Here is a 21,491-nt window from a genome sequence, read left to right as displayed (position 1 = left end):
TGTAGCTTATAACTGGGACAGCTAAAGTGTTGATACCCATTATCTTGTTTTTAGCATTGAGCTCTGTTTTTAGTATTGATCTAACTCGTCTATAGTACTCTTTCTTTATTTTTTCTTTCATTTGTGTATGTTGTATCCTATCTAGTTCATTGACTCCTAAATACTTATATGGTTGGCTTTCGTCTAGTTCTCTTATTTCATTGGCTTTATCTAGTGTTATATTGCTACTTTTAACTAATTTTCCTCTTTTCAGGGTTGCTTTGGCACATTTTTCTAATCCGAATTTCATTTCTATTTCCTTGGTAAAGCCGTGTACTGTCTGTAGTAGTGTTTCTAGCTCTTTGTCGTTTTTTGCATATAATTTTAGGTCATCCATATATAGAAGGTGGCTGACTGTTTTTCCATAGCATTTGTAACCGCATCCAGTTCTATTTAGCAATTCTGTTAAAGGTGTGAGTGCCAGGCAGAACAGGAGTGGAGAGAGCGTGTCTCCCTGGAATATTCCTCTTCTAATGGGGATGGCTTTCGTTTTCACGAGTCCCTCTTTTGTTTGGAGCTGTAGCACTGTCTGCCATTTGTTCATTGAGTGCTCTATGTATTTTATGATAATTGGTGCCACCTTGTTTATGGCTAGTGTTTCCAGAATCCACGTGTGGGGAACACTGTCAAAAGCCTTTTGGTAGTCCACCCAGGCCATACGGAGGCCTTTCTTCTTTCTGCGGCTGTCTTCAGTTATGGCTTTATTGATCAATAATTGATCTTTACAGCCGTATGAGCCCTTGCAGCATCCCTTCTGCTCTTCTGGAAACAGGTTGTTATTTTCCAGGTGTTTACTCAATCTCTGCGATATTATTGCAGTAAAGGCTTTGTAGATCGTAGGGAGACAGGTTATAGGTCTATAGTTTTGTGGTTTCTCCGTTTCCGTGGATTTGGGGATTAAGATGGTTTTCCCTTTTGTGAGCCATTATTATTATTATTATTATTATTATTATTATTATCATTATTATTATTATTATTCAGTAGTTTTATTTTTATAATGTGCTTTCACTTCACTACCGAGTGCAGCTCTGTGTGCCTTGGGTATGTTCTGTGGTTTGTGGTGATGCTCTTATGGTTACTGTATTGAAAGCGTTTTGCGTAGGGTGTGTGCAGTGCCCAGTAGTGCTATTTTCTGAATGTTATATATATTTGTAAGTCCTGGTGTTTTTGTTATGTATTTGTCTGAATATTTTTTTATCATACCTAATGCACCCACTATAATAAGAATTGTTTCTGTTTTTAGATTCCACATTCGAATTACCTCTATTATAATTATTCAGGTTACTGCCTGGAATCGAACTTGGAATCTTGGAGTTAAGATTTATAAGCCCTATAATTCACTCCATAATTGTCCACGGGCATATGGCATAGTGGTTAAGAGTGCGGGCTACTAACCCCAAGATTCCGAGTTTGATTCCAAGCAGTGACCTGAATAATAATAATAATAATAATAATAACATCAAAAAATACCTTAGGAATGAGAGCTCAGGTTTTAAATTTCCCCAAGACACCTGATGAAGTCTGGAGGGTACATCAGCCGAAACCTTGTGTTAGCAGCAAACAAGATGAGGACAAATATCCATCAAATGTAAATAATGTACATATTTTACATGTTTGCAAGTTAATGATATTGCTTGAGCCCCACCCCTTTCAAAATTTTGCTGTTAATGATAGTATACAGTATACCAATATTAGAAGAAAATGTAAGAAGTCAGCTTTCATTTGCCAAAAAGTGCACCAAGATAACTTCTGTAGTCCTGCTCACTCTCATGCTATTTGCACGCATATATATACCCAAAAGTTACCATATATATATATCATCATCATCATCGTTTAACGTCCGCTTTCCATGCTAGCATGGGTTGGACGATTTGACTGAGGACTGGTGAAACCGGATGGCAACACCAGCTTCCAATCTGATTTGGCAGAATTTCTACAGCTGGATGCCCTTCCTAACACCAACCACTCAGAGAGCGTAGTGGGTGCTTTTACGTGTCACCCGCATGAAGGCCAGTCAGGCGGTACTGGCAATGGCCACGCTCAAAATGGTGTATTTTATGTGCCACCCGCACAAGAGCCAGTCCAGGGGCACTGGCAACGGTCTCCCTCAAAAATCCTACGAAGGCCAGTCAGGCGGTACTGGCAACGGCCACGCTCAAAATGGTGTATTTTATGTGCCACCCACACAAGAGCCAGTCCAGGGGCACTGGCAACGATCTCGCTCAAAAATCCTTACACATGTCACGGGCACAAATGCCAGAAAGGCGACGCTGGGCACAGGTGCTATCCCGATTTCGCTATTTGCTTGCTCCAATAAGTCTTCGCAAGCTGAGTTTCGTGTCCAATGAAGGAGACAACGTTGGCACGGGTGCCAGTCGTCGAATTTAGTTCAATTTCACTTGCCTCAACAAGTCTTCACAAGCGGAGTTTAGTGTCCAATGTAGGAAAGGTACGCATAAGTGGGCTGGCTACACCCCTGGCAGAGGCCTTGGATTTAGGTCTCACTTGGCTTGCCGGGTCTCCTCACGCACAGCACATTTCCAAAGGTCTCGGTCAGAAGTCATCGCCTCGGTGAGGCCCAATGTTCGAAGGTCTTACCTCACCACCTCAGCCCAGGTCTTCCTGGGTCTACCTCTTCCACGGGTTCCCTCAACTGTTACGGTGTGGCACTTTTTCACGCAGCTATCCTCATCCATTCTCACCACATGTCCATACCAGCGCAATCGCCTCTCTTACACACCACAACTGATGCTTCTTATGTTCAGCTTTTCTCTCAAGATACTTACACTCTGTTGGGTATGCACACTGACATTACACATCCAGCGGAGCATACTGGCTTCATTCCTTGCGAGCTTACGCATGTCCTCAGCAGTCACAGCCCATGTTTCACTGCCATGTAGCATGGCTGTTCGTACACATGTGTCATACAGTCTGTCTTTTACTCTGACTGAGAGTCCCTTTGTTGCCAGCAGAGGTAAGAGCTCCCTGAACTTTTCCCAATATATATATTTGCTGAGACCCCCTTCAGTCATGACTGACCATGGGATTGCACCTAGAAAGTTACCCTCCCAGGCACAAATCCGGTTATTTATGGAAGACCAGTAATTGCCCATGCATACTAGCCTCCCCTCTTCATGCCACCAGTGTTATCCAAGGGAAAGGCAAAGGCCAATACAACTTGGCACCTGTGACATCGCAACTCATTTCTACAGCTAGAGCAACGTGAAATAAAGTGTCTTGATCAAGAACACAACACGTAGTCCGGTCCGGGATTCAAACTCACAACCTCACGATCGTAAGCTTGATGCTCTAATGACTGAGCCATGTGCCTTCACACACACACACACATATGTGTGTATATATATGTGTGTATATATATCCAAAAGTGACCATATATATATCCAAAGGTTACCCAAATGTTCTGTTACATTTTTTAAAGTATTTAGTTTAATATAAAAAAAAGTGGCAATTTTATCATTATTTTAAATTGTTTTAAAGATTTTTTTGTCTTCTTTCAGGTTCTGAACACATATTTAAGCTAAGAGGTATAGTTTTGTCTAAAATTATGATGGAACATGAACGATCTGCTGTAGTTGAGCTACATCAAGCTGGCAAGTTGCCATCAGAAATTTTGAATCTTCTCAATTGGCCAAAAGTGAAGCATATGTTCATTTATTGAATCATCGATCGATTCAAGTATGCTAGAGGAGTTCAAGATTGAGCAAGAACAAGACATCCCAGGTTAGTCAGGACTTCGAGGCTCCAGAAAATCATCAGTTCCAGAATTCACAGAAATCTAAGGTGCTCCATGAGAAAGATGGCTGCTGGGAACTTCAAGAGAATCTTTGAGGTGAGCTGTCAAAAGCAACTTGGGATTTGCTTCATTGAAACACTGAAAAGTTCACAGCCTAACAACTGCTTCAAAAGGAAAGAGACTCACAAGAAGTTGTGCACAACTTGAGCAGCTTGATATTCACAGTGTGGAAAATGTGCTCTTAACAGACAAGAAGTTGTTCACTGTTGAAGAAGCTCACAACAGCCAAAATGACAGGGTTCTTGTGGGAAATGCTCAGTCATATCCAGAGGATGCCAGAAATATCCACCACACTCAGAAACCCTTATCTATGATGCTTTTTGCTGGAGTGTCTTCAACAGGAAAAAAAAATCTTCTTGTTTTTGTTCCTGAAGGAGTCAAAGTCAAGGTTGTAGTAAAACATTTGAACAAAACATTGTTCAACTGTGGCCCCTTTCTCTTCCAGCAGGATGGGGCACCTGCCAACACTACCAACAGGACTCAGAGATGGCTTAACAACAATGTCCCAAATTTCTTTTCCAAGGAGAAATGGCATCCCTCAAGCCCAGTCCTCAACACAATGGACTATAGCATTTGGTCCATCTTGAAGACTAATTCTTATGCTAAATCTCATCATTCAGTAGCGGCTTTGAAGAGGCCTCTGCAGTGTGAATGGGAAAAAATACCACTAAAAGTCTTGCAAGCTGCTGGTAAAGCAGTGCCTGGTAAACTTAAGGTTGTAATAAAGAAATGAAGTAGATTTGTTGAGTAATTTTTTGCTGTAACATTGCTGAAAAAACTAGTGTGCAAGTTTTCAAGTAAATTGGTTCAGATCTTATATATATGGACACACACACGCACGCACGCACGCACACACACACACACACACACACACACACACACACACACACACACACACACAACACACATAAATATATTGTCTTACTGATCAACTTTTGTAAACTGCTTCATTGATCTCCAAATATAAAAGTTATTCATGAGGTCATGCTCCTCTCCAAAATTTGAATGGGGTACCTATTTTCTTTACTCTTTAGCTTTTACTTTTTAGCTTTGCTTTCACTTTCATGTTGTGAAAAATGCAAAGGATCCAAGTAATTTTCAGACAAGAATTAGTTGTATTATCAGTAACACACACATATATATGTATACACATGTAAGAAGCTCATTGAGCCATCTCTTAGGTCAATACTCTTAATTTTTATTGATCAGTTTAATTGAAAACAGGTGTTATAGACAGGTATAATTCATTGCTGTAAAGGAAGAGAAGGAGACACACAGAAACACAGACACTGAACAATGCTGTACCAAGTGGAGGAAAGGATTAGTTCTCTAAACAGCTAGATGCACCTTAGTAAAATATTTAATTAAATTTGCCCAATTCAAATGTTAAAATGATCTTGAAGAGTTTGAGATCCATGAGACTAAGTTGTCCTAGATACATTACATGAAGTGTAATGTATCTAGTTATATAAAGCTTCATGTTTATGTAACTTGATACTTGAAATTCCACATTTAACAAAAAAACTTCTCACACACTCTACTGCAACAAACCAAATTAAGTCTCTACATCCCTTCTCTTCCTCACATTTCTACTTGATGTACTATGATTACCTCCCACTCACCAATCCTGTCCTGTTGGCCCTGTGCCACTGTATCATTGCATTCCACTTGCCCCCAACCTGTGTGTTCTATCCACATGCCCTGTCTCACTCACTCTATTATTGCCATCTGCTAGACCCTGACCTGGGTGTTCTATCCATACCTAACAAGAAAACTCTTCCTACCCCAACAAACCAATCTACATCTCTTCTCTTTCTCACATTTCCTCTTTCATTCACTATGCCTAGCTCTCACTCCCCAATCCTGTCCTCATACCTTTGTTCCTCTGTATCATTGCTATCTGGTAGCCCCTCCAACCCAGGTCTTTTGCCACTTACTTGCACTCTTTAATCACACTCCTTTTGCAATATCCTACCACTTATGGCATTTGAACCTCAAAGGTATGCCCTGCACTTGCCATCTCATTTATATTCTGATCACCGTTCCTTGTGAGTATTCCCAGTATTTTACCACCATCTCCATCCTGCAGTCTCTCACTCTCTCTCTCCCCTTCTCCTGCACTTCCCTTAGGTTGGGCAACCGTGTATTTTCTTTGCGGTAGCACACCTGTTTCTGTCTTCATTCTAGATCTTTCTCTCTCTCTCTCTGGCCAGATAACCTTGTACTTCCTCTATAGCAAGACACCTGTATCTGTCTCACTATAACTTTTTCATCATCACCTCCTCCAATGCCTCCTCCCCTCTTGGAAGATTTTTTAATTTTTTAATTTTTTAATATTTTGCAGGTGCCACTTAAAAGCACCCAGTCCACACTGTAAAGTGGTTGGTATTTGCAAGGGTATCCAGCTGTAAAAACCTTGCCAAAACTGACCACGCCTGTGCTTGTGCCACATAAAAAGCACTACTCACCTCGCCTGTGCTTGTGCCAAGTTCAAAAAGTGAATCTAATGGGCTTCCTTCAAAATGTGTAACTTTAGGCCTATGGAAACCCAACAAAAATAATCAAACTTTTTTTTTTTAGATTCAATTTTAATAATAATTGTCATATTTCAAGAAGAAGAAAACAGGACTTACCTGTCTGCAACGGACTTCGTCCTGAGTTAGAGGAAAAGAAATAGACACATTAAACAAAAAAAAAAACAAAAAAAAAAAATCATTTATAATTATATATAATTATAGGTTTTGAAACATGTATATAGTCTAACTATATAATAAGATTTTGCATTAGACTAGACTATATATGTATTTTAAAACCTATAATTATACTTATTTCTTTATTGCCCACAGGGGGCTAAACATAGAGAGGACAAACAAGGACAGACAAAGGGATTAAGTCGATTATATCGACCCCAGTGTATAACTGGTACTTATTTAAGCGCGCACGTGTGTGTGTGTGTGGGGCCACTTTTAGTGCTTTTGGTAACATGTAACTATGTACAACCTGTTGCATGGTCAAGCTGTGGGTAACAAAGCCAACAATCTTACAAAGCCCACTTGATAAGGAGGGTGGTTTTTGTTGGACACCTAAAATAGAACCTATCTAAACAAGAATGAATTCAATTGAGTTAACAACTATCCAACAGCCTGGTGGAGTGAGTATACCCTTTAAAAACACTGAACAACAATTTTTTTAAAATTCTCTGTCACGTGAGATTTTTTTGGTGCTAATTTCAAATTTGTAATCGGTTTTACTCTCCATGCTCTAATATTCTAGCAATTTGAAGATTAACTTTTTATATATTTATAGTTAAATTTGACATATTGAGATACATATATCCTACTTACAAAGAATTGACAATTGTGCTTTTACGGATCTGACTATGGCTTCTTCAAGTAGACATAGTTGTGTGAATAATCTTGATGGCTATGTCTGTGGCTCTTTCACACATATTTATCAAAAGCACAGTATATCATTGTTTGTGAGACAGGCTCATAAAACCTATTTTGGAATTCCCCTAGGCAACCAAGAAAAAAAATGGGACCCCTCATGTTGTGTGTCATAACTGTGAGGAAATGCTCCATGGCTGGACAAAAGGAAAATGTAAGGACCTGCTGTTTGAAGTTCCTATGGTTTGGTGAGAGCAAGTGACTGTTATTTTTGTATAGTCAACACAAAAGACATCAGCAAAAAAAATAAGTATAGAATATCTTATTCCAATATTCCTTCAATAATTAGACCTGTTATGCACTTTGAGACACTCCTGATTCCAGTTTTCTTTGGGTTTACCTCTTCCTAAGACAAAGCTAGCAAACACAAGTACGAGGATGATAATGAAGATCAAGAAATTACTTCAGAATTCCAAGACCATCCTCAACAGTTTACCCAAACAGAATTGAATGAATAAGTGCATAATTTGGCACTCTCTAAGACCACAGCTGAAGTTCCAGCATCCAGGTTGCAAAAAAAAAAAAATACTCACTTGGCCAAACTGCAGAAGTTTCTTATTTTCAAAAATGAGACTAGGTTCTTGTGTTCCCACCCTTTTTTTTTTTTCCAGAAGAGAAACACTTTGTTTACAGTCTTCTCCAGGAATTAGGAATCCCCTCGTACAGTTCAACTGACTATTTCTAGATAGTTCTAAGAGCAACCTAAAGTGTATTCTTTTTGTGTCTCATCAACACTGTTATATCCTTCTTCGAACCCACTGTATATGCCACTTTATAACATGGAATTACAACAAGGTTATAACAATACAAGTATAAATCAGAAACAACATATAACAATCAATATCTCTTCTCAACAACTTCTACCACTGTCTTCACGAAGCGCCTGCACACACCACACTGTCTCTCATTGACAGTGCGCATGCACCTTTATACAGTTTAGGACAGTTGACTTGTTATCCCACAGGGTGTCAGGATTTCACCACAACATCTCCCCTTTTTGAGTTTGACTTTCGTTGGAAGTTAATATTTTTCTTTTATGTATTATCTTTATTTCCACCTTTCCCCCACATTTTTTTAAATTCCCCAGATAGAAATTGGAATATTTTTTTCGTTTCGGGTCTACTTGCAAAAGTTTCGTTTGCTTTCTTTTCCTAGTTGCAGTACTCGTTGATTCAATTATTCCTTGAGATATTGGGACGTCAAAAATGTCATAAAGAAATTCCATTGGCTCTTCATGCCTTATTCTTTTTTTTGTAAACTATTTTTCAGTTGGTTTAGGTGTCTCTTGTGACCTTTTACCATGTATGTTATTTTTTCTAAATGTTTACTTATTATACATTCTTCCCAACTTTCTTTTCCATTTCTGTATATTTAAAAAAATACCTTGTCACCGATTTTGAAATATTTCATCTTATTTTCGGTGTTTGTCTCCATTTTATCTTTTCTTTCCGGTAGTAATTTGTCAAATACTGACCTGACTTTCCAAGCGAACATTACTTCAGCCTGCAACATACTTGATGTGGTGTTGGGGTTAGGTGTTATTCTGTAGATGCTTAAGAATTGAATCAATGCAGTATCAGCTAGTAGCTTATTTCTAAATTTTTGCAGCGCTCTACGAAACGTTCTGCTAATCTCGGATGGAATGGCGGAGTAGTAATATGCTCCATTGCATGCATTTTGCAAAAGTTTTTAAATTCCTTTGATGTGAACTGTGTTTCATTATCAGACACAATAGTGTCTGGGATGCCATATTGCACAAAAAGTTCGTCCAGAAATTCCATCGTTACTTTGGAAGCTGCCTTCCCACATTTACATATTTCTGGCCATTTTGTGTAATTATCCACATCTATTAGATAATACTCTCCATTTAACAGTCCAGCGAAGTCTATGTGTAATCTTAACCAAGTGTTGGGCCAAGGTTGAATTTTTACAGGCGGTGCTTTTGCTGCCAGGGCACAACCCCTGCAGGCTTTCACCAATTTTTCAATATCCTGATCCATATTCAGCCAGTAAACATAGCTTCTCATTAATGCTTTCATTCTCGCAATTCCTGGGTGTCCCATGTGGAATTCTTTTAACATACGGTTTTGCAAAGAAACAGGGATTGCAACCCTCTGAGCGTACATAAATATGTCGTCACATATCAAATACCATTTCTTTTAACATACGGTTTTGCAAAGAAACACGGATTGCAACCCTCTGAGCGTACATAAATATGTCGTCACATATCAAATACCATTTCTTTTAACATACGGTTTTGCAAAGAAACAGGGATTGCAACCCTCTGAGCGTATATAAATATGTCGTCACATATCAAATACCAACGCTTGGTTACATGATTTTTTGTATTTGTTTCAAACTTCATTATTTTTTCCATTTTTATTATGAACACATCCTTCTCTGCTTTAATTTTTCTTTCTTCTAAAGTGACAGATAGTTCATGTACTACGTTGCAGAGTATATATATTTATTCTTTTTGATTTCAGCTTTTAATGCCACTATTACTGTATCCTCTAATGGTTCATTGTATTTAGGAATCGATCTTGACAGCCCATCCACATGTCCTAATTTTTTCGATGGTAGAAATTCCATCTTAAAATCATAATTTAGTAGGATTGTCCCCCAGCGCTGCAATTGGTTGGCTGTATATGTGGGGACACCCTTTTTCGATCTGTACATTGATAACAATGGGCAGTGATTTGTTCGCAGACTGAATTTCCTTCCATGTATGAATTTGTGCCCCTTTCTCAATTTGGTTGGAGTTTTTTTAGCTGCCAACAATGAACGTGAAACATGAGCGATAGGTTTTACACTACCATTTTGATGTGTGTAAAATTACCATTCCTATACCACTTTCACTAGCATCTAATGTTACTATTATTTTAAAATTTGGATCAAAGTGTGATAATGACAGTCCCGATGTTAAAACTTTTTAAAATTTCTTCGAACGCTTTTTGACCCCAGTCTGACCAATACCATTTTATGCCTTTTTTCAACAGGTTGTTTAGAGGTGCTCTTAGCTCATGCATGTATGTTTGGAAATAGTTTGCAAGCCCTAAAAACGCTTGTAATGTTATAATATTTTTTTGAGTAGGCATATTTTTTATTGCCGTTGATCTTGAAGGATCTGGCCTGTGATCATTTTTATTGATAACTTGCCCAAGATATTTTATTTCTGGCATGAAAAATTCACATTTTTCTTCGCTAAGTTTGAATCCTTACTCCTTTATCTTCTCAAAAACCATTTTAATATGTTCCTCATGCTGGCCTCTAGACACACTTTTTATGAATATTTCATCCAAATATGCTATAGCGAAATCTGTATCTGCAAGCATCGTGTATATCACCTGTTGGAAAATACTAGGTGCCACTTTTGTCCCGAAAGGAAGTCGATTAAATTTATATAAACCTTTATGAATGTTTATTAATAATTTTGAACATTCTTTCTCAATTTGTTACTATAAATACACTTCTGACAAGTCCAGTTTTGAGAAAAATTTTCCTCAATTGAGTTTCGCAAAAATTTTTTCTAGGCTTGGTAGTGGATGGATGATTGTATGTCCTTAAACATACCTACAAACCTGTTGAAAAGTCCACACATACTCGTATTTTGTTATTGTTTTTTGTTACATAAACAGTTGGTGCTGCCCATTCTGAATAATCAACTTTTTCTATAACTCCCAGCTTTTCTAGCCTATTTAACTCCTCACTGACTTGATTCAATGCCACAAAAGGTACAGCTCACTTCAGTTTAAACACTGGTATGGCATTTTCTTTTACTTGAAATTTGACTTTTGTCATGATGCATCTATCTAATTCTTCCGAAGAAACATCAGGAAAAATCTCTCTCAATTTCTTTTTTAAATCTTCTGACACCTTGTTTGAACTGGTGAAATAACCGTTTACATTATTGCAGAAAATATTTATGGTGAGGTTCCATAGATTAAACAATTCTATTCAGCCTGTGCCTTAAAAGGTTCATCGTATTTTTTGATACAAAATCTTTAGCCTTCAAAGTTTTCCCACGAAATGTTACCTCGCTAATCATTTCGCCCAAAAATCGTAATTGTTTTCTGAGATGCCTCTCACCATTTTTGCAGTTCTTTTTCAATGTAGGCCTTCCTATTTTTTTCCATGTATCCTCATTAATTATTGGAATGTCATATTCACATTATTTATTTTTATAGAGACAAATCTTCTTTTTTCTGACTCACTTTGCATTTGTGTTGATAAAACTTTTTTTCATGAATTTTTTTGTTCGACCTTTTTTGTTTCACCCAACAATGTGAATTCTTGTGTCGAATTTTCCCACATTCAAAACATTTTAGATTCTTAAAAGGACAGTTTCTTTTGAAATGTACAGCTATAGCAAAAAAGCTTAAAATCAACTGAACAACAGTCTGGGAAATTGTCAAGAAATTTCAAGAGACTAACCAGTCTCAAGAGACTAACCACTGATCGATCTGGATGTGATGGAAAAAGAAGTGTGTAGATCCCTCAGCTTATCAAAAATATGAAAGTAAAGGTACAACAAAATCCTCATTGTTCTGTCAGAAAACTAGGATCCACAACAAAAATAAGCTGAGCATCAATGTATCAAGTACAGAAGGTGGATCTCAGGGCCCGCCCCTAGAAGATGATCTGCTGTCATGAGCTCATGCAAGTTTCTAAGACCATGAGACTAGAGAGAAGTTGTTTTATCCTGTGTGAGATTGCTGAAGACACGCTGCTCATGGTGTTCACTGATGAAAAGAAATTTGACATCGAACAGACAGTAAGCCACTAGAATGTCTGACTTTGGAGTGTATCTGGCTCTGTCGAGGGTAGACTCATAAATCAACATAAAAATCTACAGTCAGTTATGGTTAGATGGCTGTGACAGCCATTGGAAGGTCTCTCCTCATATTTGTGCCCTCAGGTGTTAAAATTAACACCCAGCGATAATAGAGAAATAGTACTGTATCTGACATTCTCTCTACCTTTAGACAACACACAACTATAACCAATAGACTTGCTACAAATGCCTGGCTTCGCAATTTCAGATGACTTCTCATGACAACCTTACATCACAAAACTAAGATTCCTCTTTCAGGTCAATAACTACTCTGATACATTTTTGACCTGGATGAATGAATTATTGATTAATATTGCTGCCTTCATGACTGAAGGTTTGAGGGCTTCAGGCACATCACATTCATTTTACTTTATACTCTCTATGGAATGAATGAGTTCTTTTCTGGAACCAATTACAGTTGGAACTGATTCCTTTAGCCTTCTCCTCTTCACAGATACTTGAAGTTTTATTCTTACAGTTATCCTTCTCCTAGTCAGGTTTCCTTCCAAGGCTATCAAACCCAGACTGTCCTCCCAGTACACAGTAGTGTCCTAGGGACATGATTGAACAAAAAGTAAATGGTGCCTCACTCCCAGTGGTCTTACAGCACACTAGACTTTAACCTGGAATTTCTTAGTCTTCATGCAATTGCTAGATAATTGTCAACCCTATGTTGACTGGTTTTTTAGCAACCATACTCACCAGGCAAGCCTGGTGGGGCAGGCCAGTTATGTTAACAATGACCCATTCAAACAATAGGATATACCAAACTTGTGAGCAACCTGACTTGTTGACCCACTACAAAGCTGAAATAAGACCCACCCATAAACATCTCAGACCAAATCCAAAGAAAGGCTTTACACTTGATGACAAAGATTGCTGTTTCTCTCTCTCTCTCCCTCTCCCCCCTCCTTTCTCTCTCACACACACACACACAAATTGGACTTCTAAACCCTTGCCTGCTTTACTTTGGCCTAGTTGTCTTCCACATCTCCCTTCTCATCCTTCTTATAGCATCACACATTCTAAACATTTCTGCTCATCCTCCATTCCTCTTCCAGATCTTACCCCACTACACATTTTTTTTCTCTGGACACTGACCTATGTATACTCAAGCTAAACCACACTGGTCTCACTGATCAAAAACAAAGGAGTACCTTTGTGATCATTTGAACAGCTAGAAAGAACAACCAAATCACATTTACAATCACACCCTATCTTTAAAAGAAAAGGAAGAACTCGTTAAATAATGTAGTCCTAGATACTCTTTAAAAAAATGGTATTATTAAACTATATTATTACTACTTGACGAAATAGAAGGGGATATAGCATCATACAACGTGGAAGACAATTGGAGATTTCTGCGGGACAACCTGCTGAGTGCCACCGACCAGATCTGTGGCTGGGGTAAAGTCCCCTCTCGACCCAAAGTAACGTGGTGGTGGAACAAGGAGGTAGACAGGGCTATTAGACAAAAGAAACAGGCTTGGAAGGATTAGAAGAACGGTGGTAGCAGGGAATTGTATCAAACTGCCACAAGGGAAGCTAGGCGACAGGTTTATTTAGCCAGAGGGGAAGCAGATAAGATAAAATTTGCCAATGTTCTACGCCGTGAGGACCAAAGACTCGAGGTATTTCGTGTTGCAAGACAGTGTAGGAGAGAGAATAGTGATATCGTAGGAGAGAAATGTGTTCACATGGATGATGGTACGCTTGCACTAAATGAGGCTGCAAAGAAAGAGGTTTAGAGATGCCACTATGAAAGGTTGCTCAATAAAGAGAATGAATGGGAGAAAGAGAGTCTGCTGTATGTCAACCCAACAGTGGGACCAGCTATCTGAGTTGACAGTTCCTTGGTAGATAAAGCAATTAAGAGTATGAAGACAGGGGAAGCCCCCGGCCCATCAGGAATCATTGCAGAGATGCTCAAAATATCTGGCAGTGTCGACTATAGCCTAGTCACCCGTATTGCGAACCAGGTGATACACAAAGAAGTCATACCCAATGACTGGTGTAGCAGCACCATAGTCAACTGCTACAAAGGTAAAGGTGACGCTTTAGATACAAATAATTACAGAGGTATCAAGCTGTTAGATCAGGTAATGAAAGTCAAGGAGAGGGTCATAGCCCAACTAATTAGGGAGCGAATCAGTTTAGATGAGATGCAGTTTGGGTTTGTGCCAGGGAAAAGCACCACTGATGCTATATTTCTGGTAAGACAGCTGCAGGAGAAATACCTAGCCAAAGATAAACCTCTGTACCTGGCTTTCATTGACATGGAGAAAGCCTTTGACAGGGTCCCCCAATCCCTTATCTGGTGGTCAATGAGGAAACTAGGGATAGAAGAATGGTTAGTGAGAGCGGTGCAAGCCATGTACAGGGATGCTGTCAGTAAGGTGAGGGTTGGAAATGAGTACAGTGATGAATTCCAGGTAGAAGTAGGGGTCCACCAAGGTTCTGTCCTCCTCCCCCTCCTATTTATCATAGTCCTCCAGGCAATAACACAAGAATTCAAGACAGGATGCCCCTGGGAGCTCCTCTATGCTGATGACCTTGCACTAATTGCGGACTCACTATCAGAACTAGAAGAGACGTTTCAGGTGTGGAAGCAAGGACTAGAATCGAAGGGCCTTAGAGTCAACCTAGCAAAAACCAAAATCCTAATAAGTAGGAAGGTAGATAAAACACAAACCACTTCAGGTAGATGGCCCTCCTCAATATGTAGAAAAGGTGTAGGTAGTAACTCTATAAGATGTACCCAGTGCAAGCTATGGACACATAAGAAGTGCAGCAATATCAAAGGCAGGTTAACTAGGAAGTAAGTTTTTGTATGTGGCAGATGTTCAGGTGCAATAAACACTGTAAATAAACAGGAAACAACTTCTGTCTCATTCCAAGGAGAAAAACTAGACGTAGTTGATAGCTTCCGCTATCTGGGTGACCAAGTTTGTAGTAGGGGTGGGTGCGCTGAAAGTGTAGCTGCTAGAATAAGAATAGCCTGGGCAAAGTTCAGAGAGCTCTTACCTCTGCTGGCGACAAAGGGACTCTCACTCAGAGTAAAAGGCAGACTGTATGACGCATGTATACGAACAGCCATGCTACATGGCAGTGAAACATGGGCCGTGACTGCTGAGGACATGTGTAAGCTCGCAAGGAATGAAGCCAGTATGCTCCGATGGATGAGTAATGTCAATGTGCATACCCAACAGAGTGTAAGTATCTTGAGAGAAAAGTTGAACATAAGAAGCATCAGTTGTGGTGTGCAAGAGAGACGATTGCGCTGGTATGGACATGTAGCGAGAATGGATGAGGATAGCTGCATGAAAAAGTGCCACACCCTAGCAGTTGAGGGAACCTGTGGAAGAGGTAGGCCCAGGAAGACCTGGGATGAGGTGGTGAGGCAAGACCTTCGAACATTAGACCTCATCGAGGTGATGACTTCTGACCGAGACCTTTGGAAATATGCTGTGCGTGAGAAGACCCGGCAAGCCAAGTGAGATCTAAATCCAAGGCCTCTGTCAGGGGTGTAGCCAGCCCACTTATGTGTACCTTTCCTTCATTGGACACTAAACTCCGCTTGCGAAGACCTGTTGAGGCAAGTGAAATCGAAATCGAACTAAGTTCGACGACTGGCAACCATGCCAATGTCGTCTCCTTCATTGGACACGAAACTCAGCTTGCGAAGACCTACTGGGGCAAGCGAAAGTGAAATTGTGATGGCACCTGTGCCCAGCATTGCCTTTCTGGCACTTGTGCCCGTGGCATGTGTAAGGACTTTCGAGTGAGATCGTTGCCAGTGCCCCTGGACTGGCTCTTGTGCGGGTGTCACATAAAATACACCATTTTGAGTGTGGCCGTTGCCAGTACCGCCTGACTGGCCTTCGTGCCGGTGGCATGTAAAAGCACCCACTACACTCTCGGAGTGGTTGGCGTTAGGAAGGGCATCCAGCTGTAGAAACTCTGCCAAATCAGATCTGGGCCCGGTGTAGCCATCTGGTTTCACCAGTCCTCAGTCAAATCATCTAACCCATGCTAGCATGGAAAGCAGACGTTAAACGATGATGATGATGATGATGATGATGAATACTTTTGATTATAGGTCTTAAACTGTAGGCTTGATCCATCACTTTGGGTACCTTAAGACCAAGTGTCCAATATGAGGCTAACTTCATCCCTTCTTCTCACCAGGCTGTGAGGCCTATCAAAGAAAAGGGTCTACTCAATTATGGTTGATTTGAGACTAAACAGTCACAATCTTCTCTGTTAGTGGTGATGGAGATAGGGAGGAGGAGCTGCAAAAGTCAAGAAGTTTTCCTTTCTTGTTTTTATTAACTTCAAAAAATTCCAGGGCTGTTGTTTATCTGCAAGTCTGCCTTGTGTGATGTAAATGGAAGGTAAACTTTTACCTTTGGATAATATTGCAATACATTTTTTCACATGGAAACAACTGATCTCAGTAATACAGGTCAATGAGTCACATGGGAAACTTTTGTTCAAAAGGATAGTATTTAATTAAAGGTTGGCTATGTGGGGCTGAGCTAGGGCTAAATGAAAACCACACTATAAACACAATAAAGCAAATGTAATCACAGCAGCAAACACAGAAATGTTTTGCCCCTCTTTTTTTTTATCTCTTGAAGTATTTGAATATGTCTCTATGCTCTGCTCGATGTGCAGTGTCAGTGTGCATATACAACAGAGTGTGTCTTGAGAGAAAAACTGGGTATAAGAGGCATCAGATGTAGTGTGCAAGACAGAATACTGCACTGGTATGGATAAGGACAGCTGCAAAAAGAAGTGCTGATATCACAGGGGCAATGGTCAAGACTTTTGGCAATTTGCTGTGCTTAAGTTAATGAAACTGTAGCTGTGGTCAGTGCCGTGACTCATAAAAGGCACCGATGCTGGTGACACATAAGAAGCGCCTGTGCTGGTGACATGTAAAAGGCACCCTGTACACTCTGTGCTCATAGTAGTGGTTGACATTAGGAAAGGCATTCAGTGTAGAAACCGAACCAAATCAAACTGGAGCCTGGTGCAACTCTCCAGCTTTGTCTAATCCAATGCCAACATGAAAAATGAATCTTAAACGATGATGATGATGATGATGATGATGATCTCAAATCAAATCCCACCTAGATCTAATTTTGCCTTTAACTATCTACATACAAGAATGCTATGTTTAGTAAAAGAATCAAAGAAGAATGTATCTTACCTCTGACAACCATTTTTATACCCACTTCAGGTTGATGAGATTCTGCTGGAGATTTTGTGGAAAATGGAGCCAAACAAGCTGATTTCAAAGATGGTGAAGGAAAGGAATGTAGAGGGGGTAATTTACTATTTTTAAATTGGTGATTCTGAAATGACATTATTATTGTTTGAAAATTGTTTCGTGTTTTTTTTTTATATTTCGTTTCCTTTGTTTTTACTGTTTTATTTATTGATCATATCGTGTCTTTTACTTGCTGTGTTTGTTAAAAGGTTTTCATATACACATATAATGTATAGGGGTGTCAGCATGTGCACATGCATGTGTGTGTGTGGTATAATATATATGATATACTGTATGATATACCTCAATATCATATATCAGGTATCATATATGAAACACAAACTTTGAGATACGTGTGTGTGAGTGTGTGTACATATATATGTGTGTCTATATGTGTGTATCTATTATGTCTTCATTTTTTTTCTTGAAAGGGAGAGGGATGGGAGTTTTTTGGTTTTGGTTTGTTTGTTTTTTCAGAAAAGAATTTCATTCTAAATTCTTATTTCTTCTTTTTAACATTCAATTATTTTTGTTGATTTTAATATTTGGTATTTCTTTTAATTTCTTTTATCTTTTCTCAGTCATCTCTGCCAAGTGTAAACAACAACTGAGCTTTGATTTATCAATATATATGATGATTGAAAACTGTATTTGTGTCTATGAAACCGCATGTGTCTCTTGCTTATAACTTTTTTATCTGGCTATACACTGTTTATCTGTCTCTAGCTTTATATATCTATATACACATATACCAATATGTGTGCATGCGTGTATGTGTGTGTGTGTATGCATGGAAGAAAGAGAAGGGAGAGAGAAAGAGAAGAAAAAGGTTGACTGAGAGCATGTGTATGTATGTTTGTATACATATGTATGTGTCTGTGTGTGTGTGTGTGTGTGTGTGTGTGAAACAGACAGGCAGGCAGATAGTGACAGAGAGAGAGAGAGAGAATGAGAGACAGACAGTGACAGAGAGAAAAATGAGATTGATGTCCAGTGTATGTCTAAGCTTAGATGTCCACGACTGTAAATGTTATTTTAACCATGTTAATGAAGAGAAAAGCAATCAGTCAGCAGGGAAGAAGTTGTGAATAATGTGTTAGCAGCAAAGGTTGGTTGTAAATGACAACTTGGTTTAATATAATGTGATACACATGACAAGAGTGAGAGTGAAATGGTGAGTGAGAGAGAGAGAGAGAGAGAGAGAGAGAGAGAGAGAGAGAGAGAGAGAGAGAGAGAGAGAAGAGAGAGAGAGAGAGAGAGAGAGAGAGAGAGAGAGAGAGAGAGAGAGAGGCACAGTTAATCACATATTGGATAAGTGAGTAATTAGCTATTTAGAAACTTAGGAGAAATGTGTGTGTATGAGTGCATGTGAGTGTCTGTGTGCTCCTGTTATGTATTTGTAAATTCAATGGATTGTTCTTGTCCCCTTGATTCTGTCTGAGGTGTATGTTAAGGTTGTCTGGATTATTCACATACACTCACTCACACACACTCACACACACACGCACGCACATGCACACACACACACACACACACACACACACACACAACATATTTATGTGTGCGTGCATATGTTTTGAGTGTTGTGTACTGTCTAAGAATTAGATGGATTGGTTATATTCCACTGACTGCCATTTTGGGTTTCTTCAAACAGTGGGATGTTCTTTTAATGGGTTTATCTTGTTAATGAGTAAATAAGGATAGCCATTTAGTTATTTTGTACCAATAATCATTATGCATGCCAGAAAACTCCTTTTATATTTTAATAGCAGTTTATAAGTTTACAAAATTTTATATAACCCTTTCAATCTCAGCATTAATGCAAATCATACTTTTCCTGTATAACCAAATAAACTCATCCATCAAGAAAGGCCCTAACAAAGATAAGGATATCAGACCATTGATGGTATCCAAATCTCAGATCAACCCACCAATTCTGTGGAGACACAATCAACATAAAAAGCAACAGAAAAATATAACAGCAACAGCATTAGTATCCCCACTCCATTAATGTTCTATTTCACATCGATTTTAACATAAATAGCGTGGACTAAAGCTTTAATAATACTAACACATCGGGAGAGGTGTGGTTGTTGTTGTTTAGTTGCAAGTAAGCTGTAATCAAGCAGATATTCAAGCTATGACCATCTCATCCTTTTCCTGCTATGAGACTACACTGTTCAATGTGTCCTTCATTTCTTTCTTTAAAATTTGGTAGTTGTCAAAGGATTATGTAAAAGCCCCTCAGAGACACTATATAACTGTAGTTATATAGTCCCAGATCAGTCTTGATCAAGCAGACTCATAATAAAAAGTGTTCCAGCTTTAACACATCCAGGAGGGTGTGATTTGAAAGTGTTTAGCTATTTCTAGCATTGCGTCCCCACACACTATTTTGTTATTATGAAATGCTGCTTTAAGTTTCCAATATACAAACCCTATGCAGCAGAGAGGCAGTGTTGCAACAAAAACATGAGGAGATAGCACCTGGTTTAGGGTTAGTTTCTCTAATTCTTTCTTTTGTTTATTACCTGCAGTATTGTTTATAATTTAGTCATGCATTACCTTAATATTGGCTAATGTTTCCAGGGCCCACATAAAAGGGAACAATATCAAAAGTCTTCATTCGATGCTCAGATCATTCTTTCTCTTTTTAGAATCCCAGGTTAAGGTTTTTGTTGAACAGTAACTCTTCTTTTTCTTCTTCTTATTGTTATTATTTTTTTTATTATTATTACAGAATTGTCACTCATCACTACTTCTACATTTAGTGCAGAAAACACACATTTGTTTGTTTAAAAAAACATTATGAAATTATAATTCTTAAATCTAACAGAAAGAAGTGAGTGGGTATGTTGGTGTAATGGTTGGCACACTTATTGTAAATATAAGAGGTGTGGTTTTCTGTATGTTATATATACTTGTTAGTCCTGGAGTTTTTGTTATGTATTTGTCTGAATATTTCTTATCATACCTACTATGATAGGAATTGTTTCTGTTTTTAGACTCTACATTCGAGTTACCTCTATTTCCAGATCTTTGTATTTTGAAAGGTTCTCTATTTCTTTTAGAGAAACATTGTTACCTGTTGGTATTGAAACATCGATGAGAAAACATTTTTTTTTCTTAGTGATCTCTGACAACTATATCCGGTATATTGGCTTTAATTTCTCTATCAGTGTGTATTGGCATATCCCAGAGTATGGTTGCTTTCTCATTTTCTGTGACCTTTTCTGGTGTGTGCCTATAACATCTTTTTTCTGTTATTATTCCACAGTGTTGGCATAGCTTCCAGTGTATATAAGTCCCAACTCTGTTGTGTCTGTGAATATATTCCTTCTTAGCTAAGACTAGGCAGCCAGAGACAATATGATTTATTGTTTCTTCTCCATCTCCACATACTCTGCAGTTACTTGTATTTCTTTTCATTATATGTTTTTGGTAATTTCTGGTGGGAAGGCTTTGATCTTGTGTTGCAATTAAAAATCCTTCAGTCTCTACTTTGAGTCATGAGCTTCTCAGCCATTGTTGGGATTTTGCTTTGTCTATTTCTTTTCTGTTTAGTTTAACCCAGTATTTGCCATTGAAGAGGCTTTCCTTGCCATTGTTTTATCATGATCTGTTACTGTTCCAGTTTTAGGTTGGATTTCAGTTGTTTTACAGCTTTCATTGTTTCTTCTTTTTCTTCATAGTGGCTTCTTTTTTGTATTTGTCAGCTTCCTTAAAGACTGAAAACTGATTTTTGTTTTATTCATGTTTTGTGGCTATTTGTATTAGTTTTCCTTGCATTTGAAGTATGTATTTCTGTATTCCAATGGTGGTTGTTTTGTAATAGTTTTCTAACTGTATAAGGCTGCTACCATCTTCAATCCATTGTGTATATAACCTTCCTATTTCAGATTTTGGGTGGTGCAAGATTTATCCTGTCATTATTTTTCTTGTTTTCCTGTCTGTTTTGATTAGTTCATTTAAAACCCAGTTAAGAATACTGAAGCAGTAACTTATAACTAGGATGGCTAGAATGTTGATACCCATTATCTTGTTTTTCACATTGAGCTCTGTTTTCAGTATTAATTTTACTCA

At 38.6% G+C, this 21,491-nt stretch overlaps 1 protein-coding gene across 4 annotated transcripts in view; it reads right to left on the bottom strand.

Annotated features, from left to right (window-relative positions):
- The window catches only part of LOC106869668 (putative 3',5'-cyclic phosphodiesterase pde-5), a 362,634-nt gene extending 344,102 nt beyond the window's left edge, over positions 1-18,532 (bottom strand). For 2 of the 4 annotated variants that reach the window (XM_052969509.2, XM_052969510.2), the window contains exons 1-2: positions 17,349-18,532; positions 6,487-6,507 (exon numbers count right to left, since the gene is read on the bottom strand). In XM_052969509.2, coding sequence (XP_052825469.1) covers positions 6,487-6,507; positions 17,349-17,505 — 178 coding nt within the window. In that variant the 5' untranslated portion in view covers positions 17,506-18,532. The remainder of the gene's footprint in view (positions 1-6,486; positions 6,508-17,348) is intronic. The other 2 variants (XM_089355202.1, XM_089355204.1) reach the window with 2 other exon arrangements.
- Between the last annotated feature and the right edge of the window lie 2,959 nt (positions 18,533-21,491).

This window comes from Octopus bimaculoides, chromosome 7, assembly GCF_046866305.1.
Source record: "Octopus bimaculoides isolate indiv1 chromosome 7, ASM4686630v1, whole genome shotgun sequence".
NCBI lineage: Eukaryota > Metazoa > Mollusca > Cephalopoda > Octopoda > Octopodidae > Octopus > Octopus bimaculoides.
This window is presented reverse-complemented; position numbering and strand designations above follow the sequence as displayed.